General features: G+C 44.5%; 1 protein-coding gene across 2 annotated transcripts in view; it reads left to right on the plus strand.

Annotated features, from left to right (window-relative positions):
• LOC138299755 (ubiquitin carboxyl-terminal hydrolase CYLD-like) overlaps positions 1-19,142 on the plus strand; it is a 221,132-nt gene that overhangs the window by 169,436 nt on the left and 32,554 nt on the right. Inside the window, exons 12-14 of one of the 2 annotated variants that reach the window (XR_011204832.1) lie at positions 787-850; positions 4,201-4,293; positions 18,359-18,467. Coding sequence is in view for 1 of the 2 variants with exons in the window: in XM_069238293.1 (XP_069094394.1) it covers positions 787-850; positions 4,158-4,293; positions 18,359-18,467 (309 nt within the window). In the remaining variant the exon portion in view is untranslated. Of the gene's footprint in view, positions 1-786; positions 851-4,157; positions 4,294-18,358; positions 18,468-19,142 lie in introns of both variants that reach the window. The other variant, XM_069238293.1, reaches the window with a different exon arrangement.

A 19,142-nucleotide genomic window follows, 5' to 3' on the forward strand; every position in this document is an offset into this window, starting at 1 on the left:
CTGTATCCACTTTCTTTAGGATCTGACTTGACAGCCCAGCTATCGCCAGACAATTGTATGAGTATCATTAGAGAGGGGCTTTGGCTCCACCCACCATGAGGGGAGCCAGGAGTACATGTTTTGATTGTGCAGAAGTTCTGTGCTTCCAGAAAGAAAGTTCTTGCCTGCCACACAGCAGCGATCACCTATCCAGCTGCCTAAACTTGAACTTTCAGGGGCACACAAATAACACTGAAATGGTATTCAAGTGTCCAAGATAACTAGATATCCCGTCCACCGGAACCTAAATCCCATTATTTCCTATGGGATTTAGATTTGGGCAGACAGGATGTTTGTCACCGTTGTGCAGAGTAACCTGTCTGCCAACATCTAAATCAGGCCCCAAGTCTGACTTGACAGTGCAACTGTCCCCTGACCTTTTAACCTAAAACCAGTGTTATTCTCCAGTTCTTTGCTTCCACAGAAATACACACCTATTCACATGCTGCTTACTTTGAATGCTTCACATTACCATACAACTTTCATTTAAAGCCAGTCCTTTTTGCATTTCCAATGCTTGTTTTATTTTGTTGCATATTCTGCTAAGCTTTTATTTCATTTTGCTCTTTTCTTTTCCCATTTTTCTGATATTTCCTTTTTCTCCTCAATTCAATGTATTTTTCCTTTTTGTCTATTTTTGTTCTTCATATTTACTTATTTTTATCTTTCCTTCAGCATTGTGCATTTACCATTTCTCCCTACTCATCTGTCATTTATCATCTCCTTTGTCTTCCTTCTTCCCCGCAGATCCAGAGGAGTTTCTGAACCAGCTCTTCCAGGTGCTAAGAGTTGAGCCCCTCTTTCAGATCAGGTATGTAGGAAGTTGGTTCTGTATATACTATTTCAAAGTAAGAAATAGTGTGCGCAGAGTCCAAAGGTTACCCTTAGAGATAATAAAGTGGCAAACGTAGATAATTCTAATGCTCTATTTTTGTGGTACTGTGGTCGAGCAGTAGGCTTATCAGAGGGTAGTGTTAAGCATTTTTTGTACACACAGAGGCGATAAATGAGGAACACACACTCAAAGACTTACTCCAGGCCAATAGGTTTTTATATTGAAAAATATATTTTCTTAGTTTATTTTAAGAACTACAGGTTCAAAAATTACAATTAATACTTTAAATGTAAGGTACTTCACTTAAATACTTTAGGAACTTTGAATGAAAACAATATCATGTACAGTCTTTGTAAAAATGGCAATAAGCTATTTTCAAAGTGGACACAGTGCAAAAATCAACAGTTCCTGGGGGAGGTAAGTAAAGATTAGTTTTGGCGGTAAGTAAAACACTTACAAGTCTCAAGTTTGGGGCATAGGCAGCCCACTGTTGGGGGTTAAAGGCAACCCCAAAGTTACCACACCAGCAGCTCAGGGCCGGTCAGGTGCAGAGGTCAAAGAGGTGCCTAAAACACATAGGCGCCTATGGGGAACAGGGATGCTCCGGTTCCAGTCTGCCAGCAGGTAAGTACCTGCGTTCTCGGGGGGCAAACCAGGGGGGTTTTGTAAAGCACCGGGGGGGACACAAGACGGCACACAAAGTACACCCTCAGCAGCACGGGGCGGCCGGGTGCAGTGAGCAAAGCAGGCGTCTGGTTTCAGGTAGGAATCAATGGAGGGACCAGGGGGTCACTCTAGCGATGCAGGCAGGCACAGGGGGCTTCTCGGGACAGCCACCACCTGGGCTAGGCAGAGGGTCGCCTGGGGGTCACTCCTGCGTTGAAGTTCGGTTCCTTCAGGTCCTGGGGGCTGCGGGTGCAGTGTTGGTTGCAGGCATCGGGTCCCTTGTTACAGGCAGTCGCGGTCAGGGGGAGCCTCTGGATTCTCTTTGTAGGCGTTGCTGTGGGGGCTCAGGGACGTCGTCTCTGGTTACTCACGGGCTCGCAGTCGCCGGGGAGTCCTCCCTGAGGTGTTGGTTTTCTGCAGGTCAAGCCGGGGGCATCGGGTGCAGTGTGTGAAGTCTCACGCTTCCGGAGGGAAACGTGAAGTCATTGGAAGTTGCTTCTTTGTTGCAAAGAAGTTGCAGGTTCTGAACAGGGCCGCTATTCACTGGAGTTTCTTGGTCCTGTAGTCCAGGGCAGTCCTCGGAGGCTTCAGAGGTCACTGGTCCCTGTCGGATGCGTCGCTGGAGCAGGTTTTCGAAGTTGGAGACAGGCCGGTAGGGCTGGGACCAAATCAGTTGTCGTCTTCCTCCTTCTCTGCAGGCTTGTAGGTCAGCAGTCCTTCTTCTTTCTTCAGGTTGCAGGAATCTGATTACCTGGGGAGCCCCTAAATACTGAATTTAGGGGTGTGTTTAGGTCTGGGAGGGCAGTAGCCAATGGCCACTGTCCTTGAGGGTGGCTACACCCTCTTTGTGCCTCCTCCCTGTGGGGAGGGGGGCACATCCCTAATCCTATTGGGGGAATCCTCCAAACTCAAGATGGAGGATTTCTCAAGGCAGGGGTCACCTCAGCTCAGGACCCCTTAGGGGCTGTCCTGACTGGTGGGTGACTCCTCCTTGTTTTTCTCATTATCTCCTCCAGCCTTGCTGTCAAAAGTGGGGGCAGTGGCCGGAGGGGCGGGCATCTCCACTAGCTGGGATGCCCTGGGGCGCTGTAACAAAAGGGGTGAGCCTTTGACGCTCACCGCCAGGTGTTACATTTCCTGCAGGGGGAGGTGAGAAGCTCCTCCACCCAGTACAGGCTTTGTTCCTGGCCACAGAGTGACAAAGGCACTCTCCCCATGTGGCCAGCAACATGTCTGCTGTGTGGCAGGCTGGCAGGGACTGGTCAGCCTACTCTAGAAGTCGGGTATGTTTTCAAGGGGCATCTCTAAGATGCCCTCTACTTGTATTTTAAAATAAATTGCACACTGGCATCAGTGTGCATTTATTGTGCTGAGAAGTTTGATACCAAACTTCCCAGATTTCAGTGTAGCCATTATGGAACTGTGGAGTTTGTGCATGACAAACTCCCAGACCATATACTCTTATGGCTACCCTGCACTTACAATGTCTAAGGTTTTGCTTAGACACTGTAGGGGCATAGTGCTCATGCACATATGCCCTCACCTGTTGTATAGTGCACCCTGCCTTAGGGCTGTAAGGCTTGCTAGAGAGGTGACTTGCCTATGCCACAGGCAGTGTGAGGTTGGCATGGCACTCTGAGGGGAGTGCCATGTCGACTTAGTCATTTTCTCCCCACCAGCACACACAAGCTGTGGGGCAGTGTGCATGTGCTGAGTGAAGGTGGCATAAGACATACTGCAGCCCTTAGAGACCTTCCCTGGCATCAGGGCCCTTGGTACCAGAGGTACCAGTTACAAGGGACTTACCTGAGTGCCAGGGTTGTGCCAATTGTGGAGACAAAAGTACAGTTTAGGGAAAGAACACTGGTGCTGGGGCCTGGTTAGCAGGGTCCCAGCACACTTTCAAATCATAACTTAGCATCAGCAAAGGCAAAATGTTAGGGGGTAACCATGCCAAGGAGGCATTTTCTTACAAGGTACAAATCCACTTCTGCGCTGCAAACTCCATTTCATATTTTGCCGTCCGTTTTCTCTTTCTTTTTTTTTTTTCACTTCCTTGTCTCCGAGTGAATTCTGTGTGCTAAAGGTGCTGCATTATTGTGTCTTACGCTAAGGACTCAGATTATCTGTTTAACCTTGGTAACTAGTATCATCTTCCTGACTGTCACTGCTGTACTATTGTTTACCCATACGTACCCTTCGCCCCGATCATGTGTATTCCAAGAGGTGCAAGCCTTTTGTACCAAATTGGTACCTCACTTCACCTTCCCTGCTTATCCCCTGATAATGTGTATTGCAGGATGATCCAGGACTGTGTAAGGAGTCAGTCAGTACCTGATGTCATTTTCCTATGTGTCTGTTATTTCTGCGTTTATCATTAATTCTCTGACTTAATATATATAAAAACTGTTTGACTTTCTGATGCTCTGTCCCTTTTGTTCTTAATCTTATCTACTTGCCCCGTGTCACATTTGCACCCCACTTTACCTCCATTGTGTGTGTGTGTGTGTGTGTGTGTGTGTGTGTGAAGAAGAGCGCAAAACATCTGCACCTTTATTTTTCCTGCAAGTGAGAAAGACATCTCATTACCTCCACACTTCCATACTCCTCCCCCCAGGTCCTCTGGCGGGAAGGACATGCACGGCTGCATATTCTACCAGATTTTCACCGAAATTAAGCCATCGGTTACTGTGCCCAGCGTCCAGCAGCTCTTGGAGTGGTCCCTCGTCACTAGCGACCTCAAGTTCACAGAGGTGAGTTAGGCTGTGTGATTGGACAGCTTTCAAGTTAACTACAACTTTAATGCTGATATTTTTCTTTCAGGTCCTCTTTAGGTGTGCTTCCAACATTAAGTTAGCTCTGGGTACCAGAAGAGCTTCTGCATCGTTGTATCTTCTTTCATGGCCATGAACGCTAGAATTGTCCTGTCCAAGTGTGGAATCGCAGATCATAAATAACTGTAACAAATAGAAAACTACAGACTATCATAGGGCCACTTTCCTAAATTTCAGCTGTTTTTTTTCACTCCGTATTGAGCAGCATAATCCATAAAATTGAAAACATTACATTAAAACACCTGACACCATACTGTCAACTTTCTGCTCTAAGTCGTCTTTAGGAATGTGTACAAAATAAAGGGAAATGCAATAAATAGACAGCATCCCTGCTAATCTGAAAAATAGCAGATTGTTTCTTTAAGAAGCCAGTAGCTTCCCTATCACATCATGCCTTGTACTTGCAGTTGCTAGATTGTTTTTCCCATCACATGCTGAACCGTTCCCTGAACACCCCCACTGGGTTAAACTCTGATTTTGAGTGAAAAGTTGTGTTTTCTTTGTTTTTCTTGCTTCTTTTAGATTACTTGCGATATTTTTGTACAGAGCAGTGAATTCTGCCAGAAGTTCTGCCATATTACATCTTTTTGCACCTTTCTGCCTTCAGACAAATCAAACCATGGCTGTTTGACAAATGCCCTGGCTGTGGGACAAAGGAAGCTGCCAACATCCCAGATGCCTTGTGTGTTCCGTTTACCTAATGAATTCACTGTGGGAAAGCGCACCCATTTTGCCAAAAAAATGCCCAAGGGGCCTTGCAACAGCTGAGAGGGATGATGGTTGATGACCTCAAAAGCAGACGCATAAGGTTACCCAGAATCGCTAAACAGATCAGCGAAGATGCTCATTGTACTGGGACACAGCTCTCTGCCCTCAAAGGACTCCAACTGAGGGGCATCTGTGGAGAGGTGGAGGCAGAAGAAACACCACCACTCCATATACTGGTGTCATGCGTGTTCAATGTCCAGAACAATGGTGCACTTCTTCCTGTTCACCCTCACAGACTGATTCACAGCCTCTTTGCACTGTTGAGGACATCACCCGCATTGCAACATGGCTTTTCACATCACTGGACATCAAGGCATTCAACATTGAAGTATTCGACCTTGACACACAGGTCGATGACACAGAAGCACAAATCTTTATCTTGTAGGAGGCTTTTGTCTTCTGCTTCACCGCCAACGTGTTCTCAACTTGGTACTCCATGCCTCATTGTTATACCTTTTGATGACCTGATTCAAACACCATTGAAATCTATGGATCTGGCATTTGCACACAAATTAATTATAGGGGCTAGTAAGGTCTGTGGATTCAAAAACACAGTTATGAAGGCAGCTTGTGCAAAAACTCTTTTGGTGAGGTACAGTAGCACTTTATGGGATTTGCAGGTTTTTGCAGAAAGCATGCTTTACGTAAGTGAAAGGTTTTTGTGAGTTATGAATGAAGGCCTCTTCGTGTCAAACCAATGAATGAGTGCTTCTTATAATTCTGCAGAATATTACTTTGTTCTTACTGTTCACAGAGCATACTACTTGTAACTCACTTTTTCAAAGTATGATGCCCGTAGGCAACGAAAATGCAAGATTAAAACTTGAAAGCTCTGGGTTTACAAAGAAGATTTTTTTTATATCTATAGCGCTGTACAGGCACCAAGACGAATGTTACCACCCATATCAGTCTCAGACGGTTCAAACCCTGCTTTGGCATCTACCTCAACAGCAGCAGTCTCAGCAGAGACAACAGAAACTTCAGAAAAACGTATTGAGAGGCTGATGTTCTCTACAGCAGGACACACAGATTGGAAGTCACAGAAAAGCCACCAACTACCCCTCTTCTTCCCTTCTGTGTGTCATTCTAGTCAATGGAGGTACTGTATGTCATCCTGACAAAAGACACATAACCATAGTCAGGTGGATGCCTAATAGTGTGCAAAATAGTCATGATGTACATTTCAAGGCACCTCATCATTTCTTACAATTGATGTTCCACCTGTTCACCATCAAAAACGGATTCTCTGCCTCTGTGCAATGTCGAGTACACCACCAGCATTGCAACATGGCCTTTCATATCACTCGACATCAAGGCATTCAACATTGAAGCATTCGACCTAGAGCGATAGTTGGCACAGAAGCACAGTTCTTTATCTTTGAAGACACTTTTACCTACTTCTGCATCACCACCAACCTGTTCTTTTTTTGGTACCCCATGCCACATTGTCATACCTTTTGATGACCTGGATCAAACATCAATGCAATCTATGGATATGCCATTTGCACTCACAGTACGTATAGGGGCTAGTAAGATCACTCCTTGTTTCCAAGAAGGATTACACCTCCACAGTGAGTGGATATAGAAGGTTCCCTTCTCAAGCAGATCCATCCAATGGTCTGGTAGTTCCACCAGTTCCCGCCAATCAGTGATCCATCTGTGGTAATATTACCACAAAAGAAGACATAGAGGAAATTTACCATGTCTCTCTGTAGACATGTGCGCACATATTCTTACATTCAACCAATCTCTCTTTCGCAGTATTGTCCATTGATAATTTTGCCACTTTTCACTGGATGCTGATTTGTTAGTGTATGAAGCTCAATATTTTGTTTGACATACCTCATATATCACTCTCAATATCACGGAGATGCTCTAGCAAAGACCTCAGTCTAGACTGTCTGGTTCTGGGATTTGTGAAGATGGCAGAGGAAAAAGTCCTCCTGTGCTGCAGGATCCAGCCTAGGCCTGACTCAATAATTGTCTTGACCTCTGGGAAGCACCCTGCATCTGCTCCGGAGAAGATAGTGCTCAAAGATGGAGAAAGTAAATGCTAAGATTGCTTGGACAGAAAGGGATGTGGACCCAAAGACAGAGTTATGAAGGCAGTTAGTGAAATAACCCTTTTGGCGAGATACAAAAGGACTTTATAGGACTTCCTGAAGGTGTTTGCCGAAAACATGCTTCATGTAAAAGAAAGGTTTCCTTGAAAATTATGAATGAGGGTTTTATGGTGTCAAACCATTGAGTATGTGCTTCTTATAATTCTACAGAATATTGCTTTAGTCTTGCTGTTCACAGGTCATCCTACTTGAAACTCTTTTTGGCCCTACTTCGACAAACTTTAGTCGAACAATGATAGGCTGATGGAGTGAACTCTGTTTCAGTTCTGTCCTTGGTGTCACTCCAAGTTTACTTTCAGTGACCAACACTCGGTGTGTTATCTGTGTAGTCTTGGGAACACAAAGAAGAGACCTGCGATGCCTGTAGATCATTTTGATCAAAGAAGATTCTCCGAGACCAAAGAGCACGTTCACTAGAAATGGTATCCAAGTCGACAGAAGACACACCCGACATCTTCGGAGAAGAGCACGCACAAGAAAAGGTAGGACAACACACAGCCTTCGCCATTAGAAACTCTGACTTGGATCGAGACTGTGATGTCGGGAGCCAATCCATCCCACCAGCGCAGTATGTGAGTGCATCAGCCCTATCACACTAAAAAGACTATTAAAAAGACTCCTGTATTGGTCATCGGTCCTCCACTGCCCTCGGGCCATGGTCGGAGCCGAAAAATACATTCGGATGACCAACCTTCGGGTTCGGCACCAAAATTGCAGTTCCAGTCAGAAAAGGTACTGTACATCATCCTGAAGAAAGACACATAACCATAGACAGGTGGATGGTGAGTAGTGTGCAAAAATAGTCATAATGTACATTTCAAGGCACCTCATCCTTTCTTGCTATTGATGTTCCTTATTATGAAAAAAAACTCTTGCTCTCATTTATAAAAGACTGTAGAACTCATTGCTCCATCACCAGGAGGAGAAACATTTACCAAAGACCTTACACAATCTTCCTTATTTTGCCACATCTGCACGTAAGCATGTCACATCTGGCCTTTATCGAAGTCTTTCTGTCTCTCTTCTGAACAGATTGAAGATAGCTCAGAATTTGGCAGCTCGTGTTTTCCTTAATCTTTGTCACAGGACTTCTGTTAAACTTCATTCCTACTTTACATTTGCTGCCCCTTCAGTAGAGTTGCTCTTTTAAAGGTTTCTTCCTGGCTTATAAAGAAATTAGTGGCATTCGCCCCATCTGTCTGCCCAGAAAAGTCTACCTTTGTAAGCCAGAATGGGATCTATGCTCATCTTGCTTTTTATGTCCAATCGGCCGAAGTATCTGAGAAGCCCAATTAGTGGCTGTTCGTTATCTTATTGTACTGCCAACCTCTGAAATTCTCTTCTCTCTCTAAGGCTTGCACTTGACTACACTGCATTCAGGAGGAATTTGAAAACTTGTCTGTCTCAACAGTTGCAATATCTTTGCTCTTCTCCTACCAGCACGCTTTTTGCTAAGGGTAGGAGTGTACTGTAGAAATATTATTCATTTTGTGTTACAAAATAAATTTCCTAGACATAACAAAGTTCAACAAATGAGTTAAAAAAAAGTTTTGTTTGTTGACTCTTCATCAGATCTATTCACAATTAAACATGAGCGTGCATTCTGATAGCTCTTAAAGCACAGAACGTTCCTGAGGTTTGTACTCGTACTATAAGTACATTAATTCCATTTTAATTGAATTCATATCACCAAATGTTTCCATTTGCATGGCATTTAAGGCAAAAGATATTAACTTACCCATATTTAAGCGATTGGATGATCCAGGCAGGCATCCCTCTCGAGGGTTCACAAGACTTCTAGGCTTTGTTGTCTTTTCTGAACAGAGTTGGTCTTCTTCATGTGAACTTTCAAAAATCAATTCCTGCTTTTAGGAAATCTGCCTTTTCTGCTTGGTCAACTCAGTATTTCTCACCTTTTGCTGGACCCTTTATTTTTGCTTGCACTTTAACCCTGCTCAGCAGCGGTAAAGTGCCTGTGCTCCACTTTTAAACATGGCCAAGTTGGCATATTCCTAATTGGTACATAAGTCCCTAGTATATGGTACAAAATGTGCCCAGGACCTGTAAGTTAAATGTCACCAGTGCATTAAATCATCTTTTGTGCCAAAATACCACAGTGATATTGTAAAACATGGCTTCAGGCCTACCAGCGTAGGCTGCCTGTAGCAGTGTAAAAACTGCAATTCAGCCTGTCAAAATGAACCCTTTCGACAGGTCAAAACTTCCTTTTTAAACATTAATAAATCACCTCCATATAGACCTTGTAGTCCACAAAACAGGATGCATGATAGTTGAAAGTAGGACATGTAGAATTGTAGCACTCACATTTTTTTTTCATTGTAGCAGTCTTTAATGCTACATTTATTAAACCTGAGTCCAGATTATAATTTTAAAACTGCATCTCAGGAATGGAACTAGCTAGAAAAAAACAATTAATATCTATTTTAATAATGACCACAAATCCAATTCAATGGTGAAGCTGATTTTTTTATCAATATTAAGGAAAGTTAACTTTTAGAAATAGCCTTTTGTCTTCACGAAGGCTCAGTTTGCATTTGTTCTCCTATGTCTGCCAGCCAATAATTGGCATTTGAAAAGGTATTAAAAAAAAGGTTGAGGTAAGGGAGCTAAGAAATTAACAGGGAGAGTCGAGCCAAGGGTCTGGCTTGGCTCTAAGAATCTGTGCACAAGCTGAGTCCTGAAAATGTTTTGCGTCATGGAACAAACGTGATAATAACACACAGAAGAGTTGCTACATTAGATTATACCACTAGATTTACAGGTGTTTATTAGAAGTGATTTTTAAACATGTACATAAATATTTTCATGCCCCCCCCACCCTGACGACAATGCCAATGGTGCACTAATAGGCAAGTCACTTGCATCCTATACGAGGACTAGAGTCCTATTATCATGCAGCAGCACTCAAGTGTATTAAATCAAACACGAGATTTCTTTTAGACTGCACATCTTGAACTCACGTATTAAAGATATTCTCAATAAGTGACAATGAAGAAAAAGATGGCTTGGTGAAATAAAGTATTTGTCAAGGATCACACCATTTGGTGAAGCGAGGAAGCTGGGATTGATTCCAGCAGTGCTTAATTTGTAAATAAAGAGGTGCCGGTGCCCAAAGCCCTCCTCTTAAACACGCAGCTGCTGCAATTAAATTTGTGAACACAGAATACTGAGCCAGCGTAATCCTGAAGCCATCTCGGGCCTCTTCAATCCATATAAAGCCACTCCCTGCCTACCTCAGCTCACTCTTGCATCTGTTTTCTCCCTTTGTGACACTTTTTTCTTTTTCCCTTCCTCGGTCTTTACCATATGTGTCTTTTGCTCGCAGCAAATGCTTGGGGCAGAAGAGCAAGTGCCGTCCCTCAAAAATAAGTGCTGGTGCTCAGCACCGGAAACAACAAGCACAAATTAAGCACTGGATTCCAGGTTTTCTGATCAGACATAATATAGTTAAGTCTCTAAAACAGTAGCTCTGCTCTCCCCTGTTTTTTATGAAAAATCACTGTGTGTGTTTAATTATTGGTGGATGTGGTTAGACTAGGGTGGGAGGCAGTAGCCACTTAAGGGCTTAGCTTGTTTGGGGCTTGAGGATCAAAGTGAACCTCGAGCTGAACCAGGCAACTGGCTCAAGCCTACCTTGAGCTTTCAGTAGCTTGCCCACCTCTAGAAAAGGGTGTGAAGTGCCTCCTAGGAGCAAACAATAGGCTGAGCTGAATGGGAAAAGATAACTCCTCTGAAACTGAGATTTAAATAGAAGGGCTGTGAGCATCCTTTTTGACATTACAATTTTAAAACTTTCTTGAATGTCAAGTCCTGCTTGACAGGTCTGCTCTGCTTACATATAGCACTGGAAGCACACTTGAAATGAAATGGGAAACAAGAAGAAAAATCAATTCTTATGTGATCACGGTCTGGTTGCTGAAAACCCTACTTTTATTGTACCAGACCACTGCCTTTGCCTTTATTGTGGGTACAGTGAGTGCCCCAAACTGGATTAAAGTGAAGACACTTGAATTACCGCAGTGTACTTCCCACATACACCCCAGCCATCAGAGCCCAAGTTTAGTGTGGCCATGACTTTCATCATCTTGAAAAATGCCCATTGGTTAGGGCGTACCCAGGAGTCATTCCTGTCCACTAGCTTGTGCGAGGCATAAATGTGGCACCTCCATGCACCCACTTCAGAACCTTCCCGGACCTGAGGAAGGTAGAAGAGGACTAAACTTGCTGTCTATGACCTTAGATGAGCCCTAAAGGTCTAGTCCTGCTCTCTATTATATCCAGGACAAAGAGATTGACCCCCGGGGTCATAAGGCTGATCTCCTGTTAAAGCTACAGGAACACAACAAGCTACAAGAGGCATTTGTTTGCAACTACCCTGCTGACCAGTGGCAACTTGACCTAGACTGGACCCTGCTATTTGGGCTCTGCCTCACTTCCTGTGAGTCTCTCAGTGACTCCCTTGAGGTTGTAGGTGACATTACAAGTATACATCTGTGGTGGATTGAGACTTAACTAAAATTAAATTGTAAAATCTTTGACTAGGGCAAATCTGGTTTGTGTATCCGAGCTGTGCTCGATCAGTCAGCGTCAAAAAGCGCTTTGGTTCTGGTCTACTGCAATCATTAACTGTCATTGGCATGTTATGCTTCTTAGGGCTATTGCTAATTAAAATGTTAAAATGTCATATCTCGGGGAGGGGTTATTCCACTGGGGATGCCAGACGGGGAGCTCCTTATGGGGAGGGGATTTCAACATGGCGCTTTGCAATAAGAAAGACCGCATGGCCCGATACCATCATCATCTCCCCGTTCCAAACTCTCAATTTCTTCTAGCTGCAAGATTGCCAAACATGTGGCGAGTTGATAATTCATCACTAAACGTTCCGCTCTGGTGCTCACAGTAGCCTTCCTCGCATTGACTACATCTTCACATTCACCTATAGAACCTCCACCTTCCACGATGTCCGTCATATGGCTAGGGTCATTTCTGATCATTCCCTGGTGTGGGCAATCTACAGCCTGGATAAGGCACTAGAACGAAGAGCCATCACTCTCAACCCTTGGTACCTCAAGAATCTAACTATTAGAGAGGGCCTGGTAAGGACCATGAATAGCTATTTCATAGAAAATAAAGTCTCAGTGGACTCTGCCTAGACAAAGTGGGAGGCATACAAAACAGTTGCTAAGGGACAGGCGCTTTCCCTGATAGCGGGACACAAACAGGATAAGAGGGCCACCATAGAGGCGCTGGAGCGAGAGATCTTATGCCTAGAGGTAACCCTGGTAGACCATGAATTAGGGGAGGCTAAACACATCATAGACCTCAAACAACAGAAGTTTAGGGACATAGTGTCAGTCAGCTAAAGCCAGATGCTGTGTGACACATCGTATTTACAAGGTGGGGGGGCAAGACATGGAAATTGATAGCCTGGCTCGACAAGCGAGAAAGTGTGAACTGTTCGGTAGCAGCCATTTGCTCAGAGGATGGGGAGTACTTGAACGACACACAAGCCACAGGCAACTATTTTGCCAGCTTTTACTCCTGATTTTACTCCCCTGCAGGCACAACCACCTTGGCACATTCTCGTGAGCTACTCGCTGACATACAACTCCCAACTCTCTGGGAGAAGGTCGTTACCGAAGAGGAGGTAGCCAAAGTTACTATAGAGGTAGCACAAGCCCAAGCTATTATAAGGGGCTTACAATCGTGCAAAGCGATGGGCCCTAACGGCCTACCAATAGAACTCTCTAAACTCTCAGTAACTGCCGTAGTGCCACATCTTTTACAGATGTATAGAGAGAATCAGCAAAAGGGCTCTCTGCCCAAAGACCAACAATTGGCCTCAATTAGTTGTCTTACATAAGGAGGGAAGGCCGCTGGAGAATTGTGCCTCATATCAACCCATATCGCTGCTGAATGCAGAAGTCAAGATAATTGCTAAGTTTCCGGCCTCCCGGCTTATTCAAATTATCTCTGAATTAGTTCACACGATCAATCTGTCTTTATGCCAGGCCACAAGATAGCCTTTAATCTACAGCGACTCCTCGGGGGTGTTGGGTTGAGTTGGCAGGCTTCAGGAAGATGCTGTAGACACTCGCATGGCCTTCCATATGATACGGTAGAATGGCCATGCCTCTTCGCAGTACCAGAGCATATGGTTTCGGACCCAGGTTTTTGTCCTGCCTGCGACTCCTCTACATGGAGCCTTTAGCGCAAGACATAGTCAATGGGAGGGCATCCCACGTATTTCCCCTCTGGTGAGGGCTGCTCGCTTTATCCTCTCTTCTTCGCACTCATACTGGAACCTATAGCAGCATGGGTCCACATGGATTCCCTGGTCTGCTCTGGACAGAGCAGCGGGAAGATAAAATAACTATATAAGCAGATATCCTGCTATATCTCACTGACCCCCAACTCTCCATACGCAGAGTATTACATATCCTTATGAACTTTGGCAGTTATTCAGGATACACAATCAACTGGTCCAAGTCCACCATATATTTCCTACATGGACAGAGACCCCCTCCACCCCACCACCCCCTCCCGGAATGTGAGGCCCAAGTAGTGTAAGATGGATTCAGATACCTTGGTATATTTGTTACCACGGTCCCTGACCTTTTCCGCACCAAGAACCTACAGACCCACCTGGCAAGACTTAGAAGCGAGGCCCAACACTGGGGATCGCTACCTACTCTCCCTGCTCAGGATGGCGGCTCTGTTCAAGATGATGTAACTGCCTCGCTTCCTGTACATACTCCAGAACACACAATTCCCTGTTCCTGCAACTTATTTTTGGCCATAGAGGACAACGTCAGGATATTGCCGTGAGATGGTGGACCAGCATGCATAGCTCTAACCAAATTAACACGGAGTTGGGACGATGGAGGGATAGCCCTGCCAGACATTCAGAAATACTAATAGGCGGTGTAACTTGCAGTCATAAACCAATGGGTTTACCACCCCGTAGCAGTGCCAGCTTTCCGTATGGACTGCCTCGTTTCGCAGCCGGCAGGCTACCTGAATGCTGTCTATACCAGCCCGAGACACATGAACCTCCAGGGACCCACAAGACTCGCAGTCCAGATCTGGCAAATGTCCCTCAAAAAGTTGGGCTGGGGTGGTAAAATTACGCAGGAAACACACTTATGGGACTCAGAGAAACTTGGTACTTTGGGGACCAGGCCCAGCTTTGACAAATGTCATCTTATAGCCCTAAGGTAGGGGACCTGTGGGCCCAAGGTGGGGTGATCCGTTTCTCAGACCTACCTAAGGGATTATGACGTGTCAACCTGAGAGACCACCTGCTATCGCCAGATCCACCATGCTCTTCAGGCAGCCATTCCCCAGGGGACTGATCCGCCTGAATTGTCGCCCCTCGAAGATAGACTACTAGATGAGTACATGATCCGCAAAGCGATATCCCTCACGTATAGTAAGTTGATCAACAACTCACCAGACACACTGGCACCTGCAATAGTAATGGGACCGTGACTTGTGAGGCTTAGCAGATGATTAGTGAACTGAGGCCTTGGCCTCCCCCAGGGAGGTGGCCATTAGGGCAAGGTTTCGGTTGATGCAGTTCAAAGTTTTCCATAGGTCCTACCTCTCTTGCAACACAATGGTCAAAATGAGTAGACTAGTTGTCGTAGGCAGTGGGATCAGGAGGGGACCTTCTTCCATATAATTTGGGGTTGCCCACTGATCCGGTCCTTCTGGGAGCTGGGGGTGGCGTACATGAATGAAGCATACAGTAGCGATCTGCCAAGTGGTGTCTCCTCAATGTGTGGGATGCAGCAGATTTTAATGAAAGGAAAAGACCTGGATGACATTGCGCATTGCAGTTGCCAAAATCAATATTGCATATTTGTGGGGGCCATGTCAACATCACCCCTGACTGACTGGAGAAGGGACATGGATGGTGCATGTTTTTAAAGTAGTGGCTGCCCCACAAAGTGGTAGAAGGTTTGGGGTAAATGGAATGTCTACAGAGGAAGTCCCTGTGCTGGCTCCGTGACAACCGCTGCCGATGATGACACTCAAGTGAACCAACACTCTGCACTTTGGCGAAGAAGATGGAGGGAGTGTTATCCTCTTGACTACGGTGATAATTTGTTCCTCATTTGCGGTATGCAAGCTACTAGTGGTGTATTGACCCTTTTTACTGCTTGCTATAGGCTTAATAAAAAGATGTTACAAAAAAATCATATCTCTTGATCCCCGTATTGGATGTTTGGCATTTTGGTGTCATTTTGTTCATTACATTTTAGTCTGTGTTTCTTATTCAGTTTAGGATTTTTATTGTTTTGCATTTTAGTTTTATTACTGTTTTGGTACTGCATAAGTGTATTACACATTACTCTAAATTAAGTCTGTGTGGTCTGTTCCACAGCTACTAGGGAGGTTGAGCTCAGGTTCATTTAATGACTTATAGGGGTCTCCCTGACAAGGGATGAGATTGATAGTCACCCGCCCCAAATAATAATCCAACTTCTTACACTGCTAAACACCCCCCATTACATCCCTCTTCACCAACCTCCCTGCACCCCCGCCCCCCTCCCGGTAAGTCGATCACCTTACCTGGTGGTCTTCCGGGAGGGAATGGGGTCCATGGCGTGTGCTCCACCACCAGCGCCCCGCCAACACAACACAGCCACGCTGTCTACAGTGTTGTAATACGGGGGTGGTGTTGTGGCGTTGGCGATGGAGCAAGACCGCCAGTATGGTTGCTGGTGGCTTCCCCGCTAGATAATGGAGGAGAGCAGCCGGCCGCCATAATATGGCGGTCTGAAGTCCACCAACACTTGCGGACAAGTAGAGGGCGTGACTTCGGCAGTCTACGAAATAGACCACTGAAGTCATAATGAGGGCCACAGTCTTTTTGCTACAGTGGAAGACATAAAATGCAGAGTCTTTGTCTGCAGGCACATAGAGCCACAATTAATGGTAAAGGCGTTTTCACTATGTCTTAAAATCAGTCCCAATCATTTCATCAATTATGTTCGGATAAAAACTATCCAGACCCAGAATTACCACGAAATTGGTGGTAGATAGAGTTACTCTGCCAATCTGAGAGGCCCTACACGAGGCTACTTTGGAACCCCAATCTGACCTCTAAATTACAGAGCCAAGATTTCCATCCAAGTGGTATGTGCTTGAACTCGGGAGCATTGCTCCTGAATACATACAAGATGGGCCCTAGAACTTGCCTACATACTTTATGGACACTAATAATTAGACTAAGAAACTGAACACGACAAAGGTGTTTGTGTTCACATGAAACATTTTCTCTGTGGTAGCAGAAGGAAAGACACTATCACCTGCCAAGAACAAGCAGTTCTTATCTTATTCAACTGGTGAGACACAGGCTCCAGGATTCTTTCCTCAAAGTACATTTAGCAGAATTCATGGTATTGGAAAATTCCAGTCAAAGGTTTTTTTTGGATGGGTAGATAAGGCTCTCCCTCATACATTAAATAGCTTGTTTTTGGGAAGTTATCGTGTTTCTAGCCCAGATGATGGCTCTGCCATTTGAGCTAATGCTTAAGACTTCTTTGCAGCAGCTTTCTTGGAGGGCAGTGTTTTGAATTATGTTACCCTAGCTGATATAGTAAGTGAGATCTACGCCGTAGAGGTTCAGGAACCTTACACTCCCTTTAAAGCAAACAAAGTTTAAATGAAAACCCATTCATTTTTTTCTGTCTAAGGTATTTTCAGAGTTTCATGCCAATCAAACAAAGCCATCTTATTACTGGAGTTCTTAAAAAATGCATCACCAGCAGAAAGGTTACTTAATGGTCTACGTGACAGTAGCGCAGTTGCAACATTCTGTTTAGACAAGACAAAAACTTGGAAGCCCAGTAACACTTACACTATGCAGTATTCTTTGTATTTAGAAGCCAGAGCAAATGCTATTTTGGGTAAAGAGGCTTTGAGAAATGTCTTTGAATAAGGCTGTCTATCTTCAGTACAATCGGGGGTTTTACAGTCCCTTTCTATTCTACAACTGTTTGGGAATAAGTTTGCAATTCTAGTGATTTTGAATTTGGCGACTATCCGTCAACATCCTACAACGTAGGAGGAAAACTTACTTAGTCGGAATCCTACTTACACCTCACGCAAATCTTCAGGGAAATCAAAAACAACTTGACTTGCCTTCCTTTCCCACTTGAATCCTAAGACCGTAGCCCACGTTTCAACAGATCCTTACAGTGGTATCCTGGCAGCAAAACTGCTGCTCTCTAGCAACTGGAAGTAAAGGACAAGATGCGTTAGGGAAGTTGATAGTTTTATGAAGGAAGTCTCATATTTTCAGTTTAACAAGGCTACTATTTACTTACATTTCACTCGATTTATTTTTTAAGGGGGGGTTAGATTCTTCAAGGTGGTTTATTCAATTTTAGTGGAAATGTAGTTGAGAATTAGGAAGTTGGTCCGCGATAGTCTGCTTTTTTTATGTATGTGACTGTTAACGTGCATCTAATTTGATTTTACACACATGTGGAAAAGAAGAGTTCCGTGTCCTTGTGCACATGTGAAGCAATAGTAGTGTTTGACTTAAATAAATACATTTCCAATACGTAACTGGTATTACAAGTCGGTAACCTTTTTCTTCTGAAGATCAGCTTTAATGGTTTTTTTTCTTTTTTTACTAACGTCAAACAATCACAGTGCCATGTTCAGTAAACTTAAAAGGGTATTAAAGCCCCTTGCACCTCTACTTGTTAAAGGAATTGTACACAGTAGATGGGATCAGTCAGTGCAAATATACTCGCCTTGAGTGCTTGCCTTTATTCTTAGGTGAAATCTTATGCTAAAAGGCTGCTCAGCGGACTTGGAGGGAGAGTCTTTGCTCAAGGGATATGTTTCTTTTTTTTTTTAACTTTAATATTAATTACAAATGGATGCAGGGACTAGATTTGGGAATGCAGAACTGGTACAAAGTTGCAGATAGTTACGCATTTTATTTTTTACGCCAGTGTACCTTTGTGGTAATTGTTGTCTCGGCTTCTTCCTCAGTTGGTCTTGCCTGGGGAGCTTGTAAGTGGTGCCTGTTTCATCTCTCCCTCTTGCAGGCCCCTTCCTGCCTCATTCTCCAGATGCCTAGGAATGGTAAAAACTTCAAGATGTTCAGCACTATCCTGCCTACACTGGAACTGGACATCACTGACCTTCTGGAGGACAGTAAGAGCGTTCTCTGTACATCTTCAGGGGCAAGAGGTGCAGGATGAGGTGGGTGGGTACCGAGTCAGTGCCCTCTAAGCAGGGATTACCCAACAGGTATGTAGGAGTCCGTTCCAAAGCAGACGCATTTTATCTCAAAAAATCCACTCTGACTTCCGATTCCGCTCCATGCTTCTTCACTTCCACTTTCAGCAGACCGCTCCGCACTGCAACAACAGCCAACGTAATGCACTGCTTCTTCTTGCAATGCAGTAGGATAACAAATCAATGAATGCATACATGCAAAAAACATGCACCATGCAGAATATTTGCCAAGTGGAAATGGAACTGTCTTGCTTATCACACAACTTTATTTCTATTATAAAATCCTTAAATGAACCTGGCACTGGCATGGTCCTTACTGGTATTGACTCATCATCAAGGCTGCTACTACTGGGCAGTATATGAGGGACTGTGGGACGTCCTTTGGGTGCATTGGCAACCTCGCTCTTTGCTCCTTGAAAGCATTCATGCCTTCTTTCATTCTATTGGAAAGTGAGGAGCTCTACATGTGTGTGTCTGACTATAAGCATGCTCTGAAATTAAATGACTTGAATACTTCGTACATTTTCATGTGTCTAGTCTGTGTTGACACACTGTGTTCAGGTATGCTCAGCACACCTTCCAAAATCTTAG

This window comes from Pleurodeles waltl, chromosome 6, assembly GCF_031143425.1.
Source record: "Pleurodeles waltl isolate 20211129_DDA chromosome 6, aPleWal1.hap1.20221129, whole genome shotgun sequence".
NCBI classification, from domain to species: domain Eukaryota; kingdom Metazoa; phylum Chordata; class Amphibia; order Caudata; family Salamandridae; genus Pleurodeles; species Pleurodeles waltl.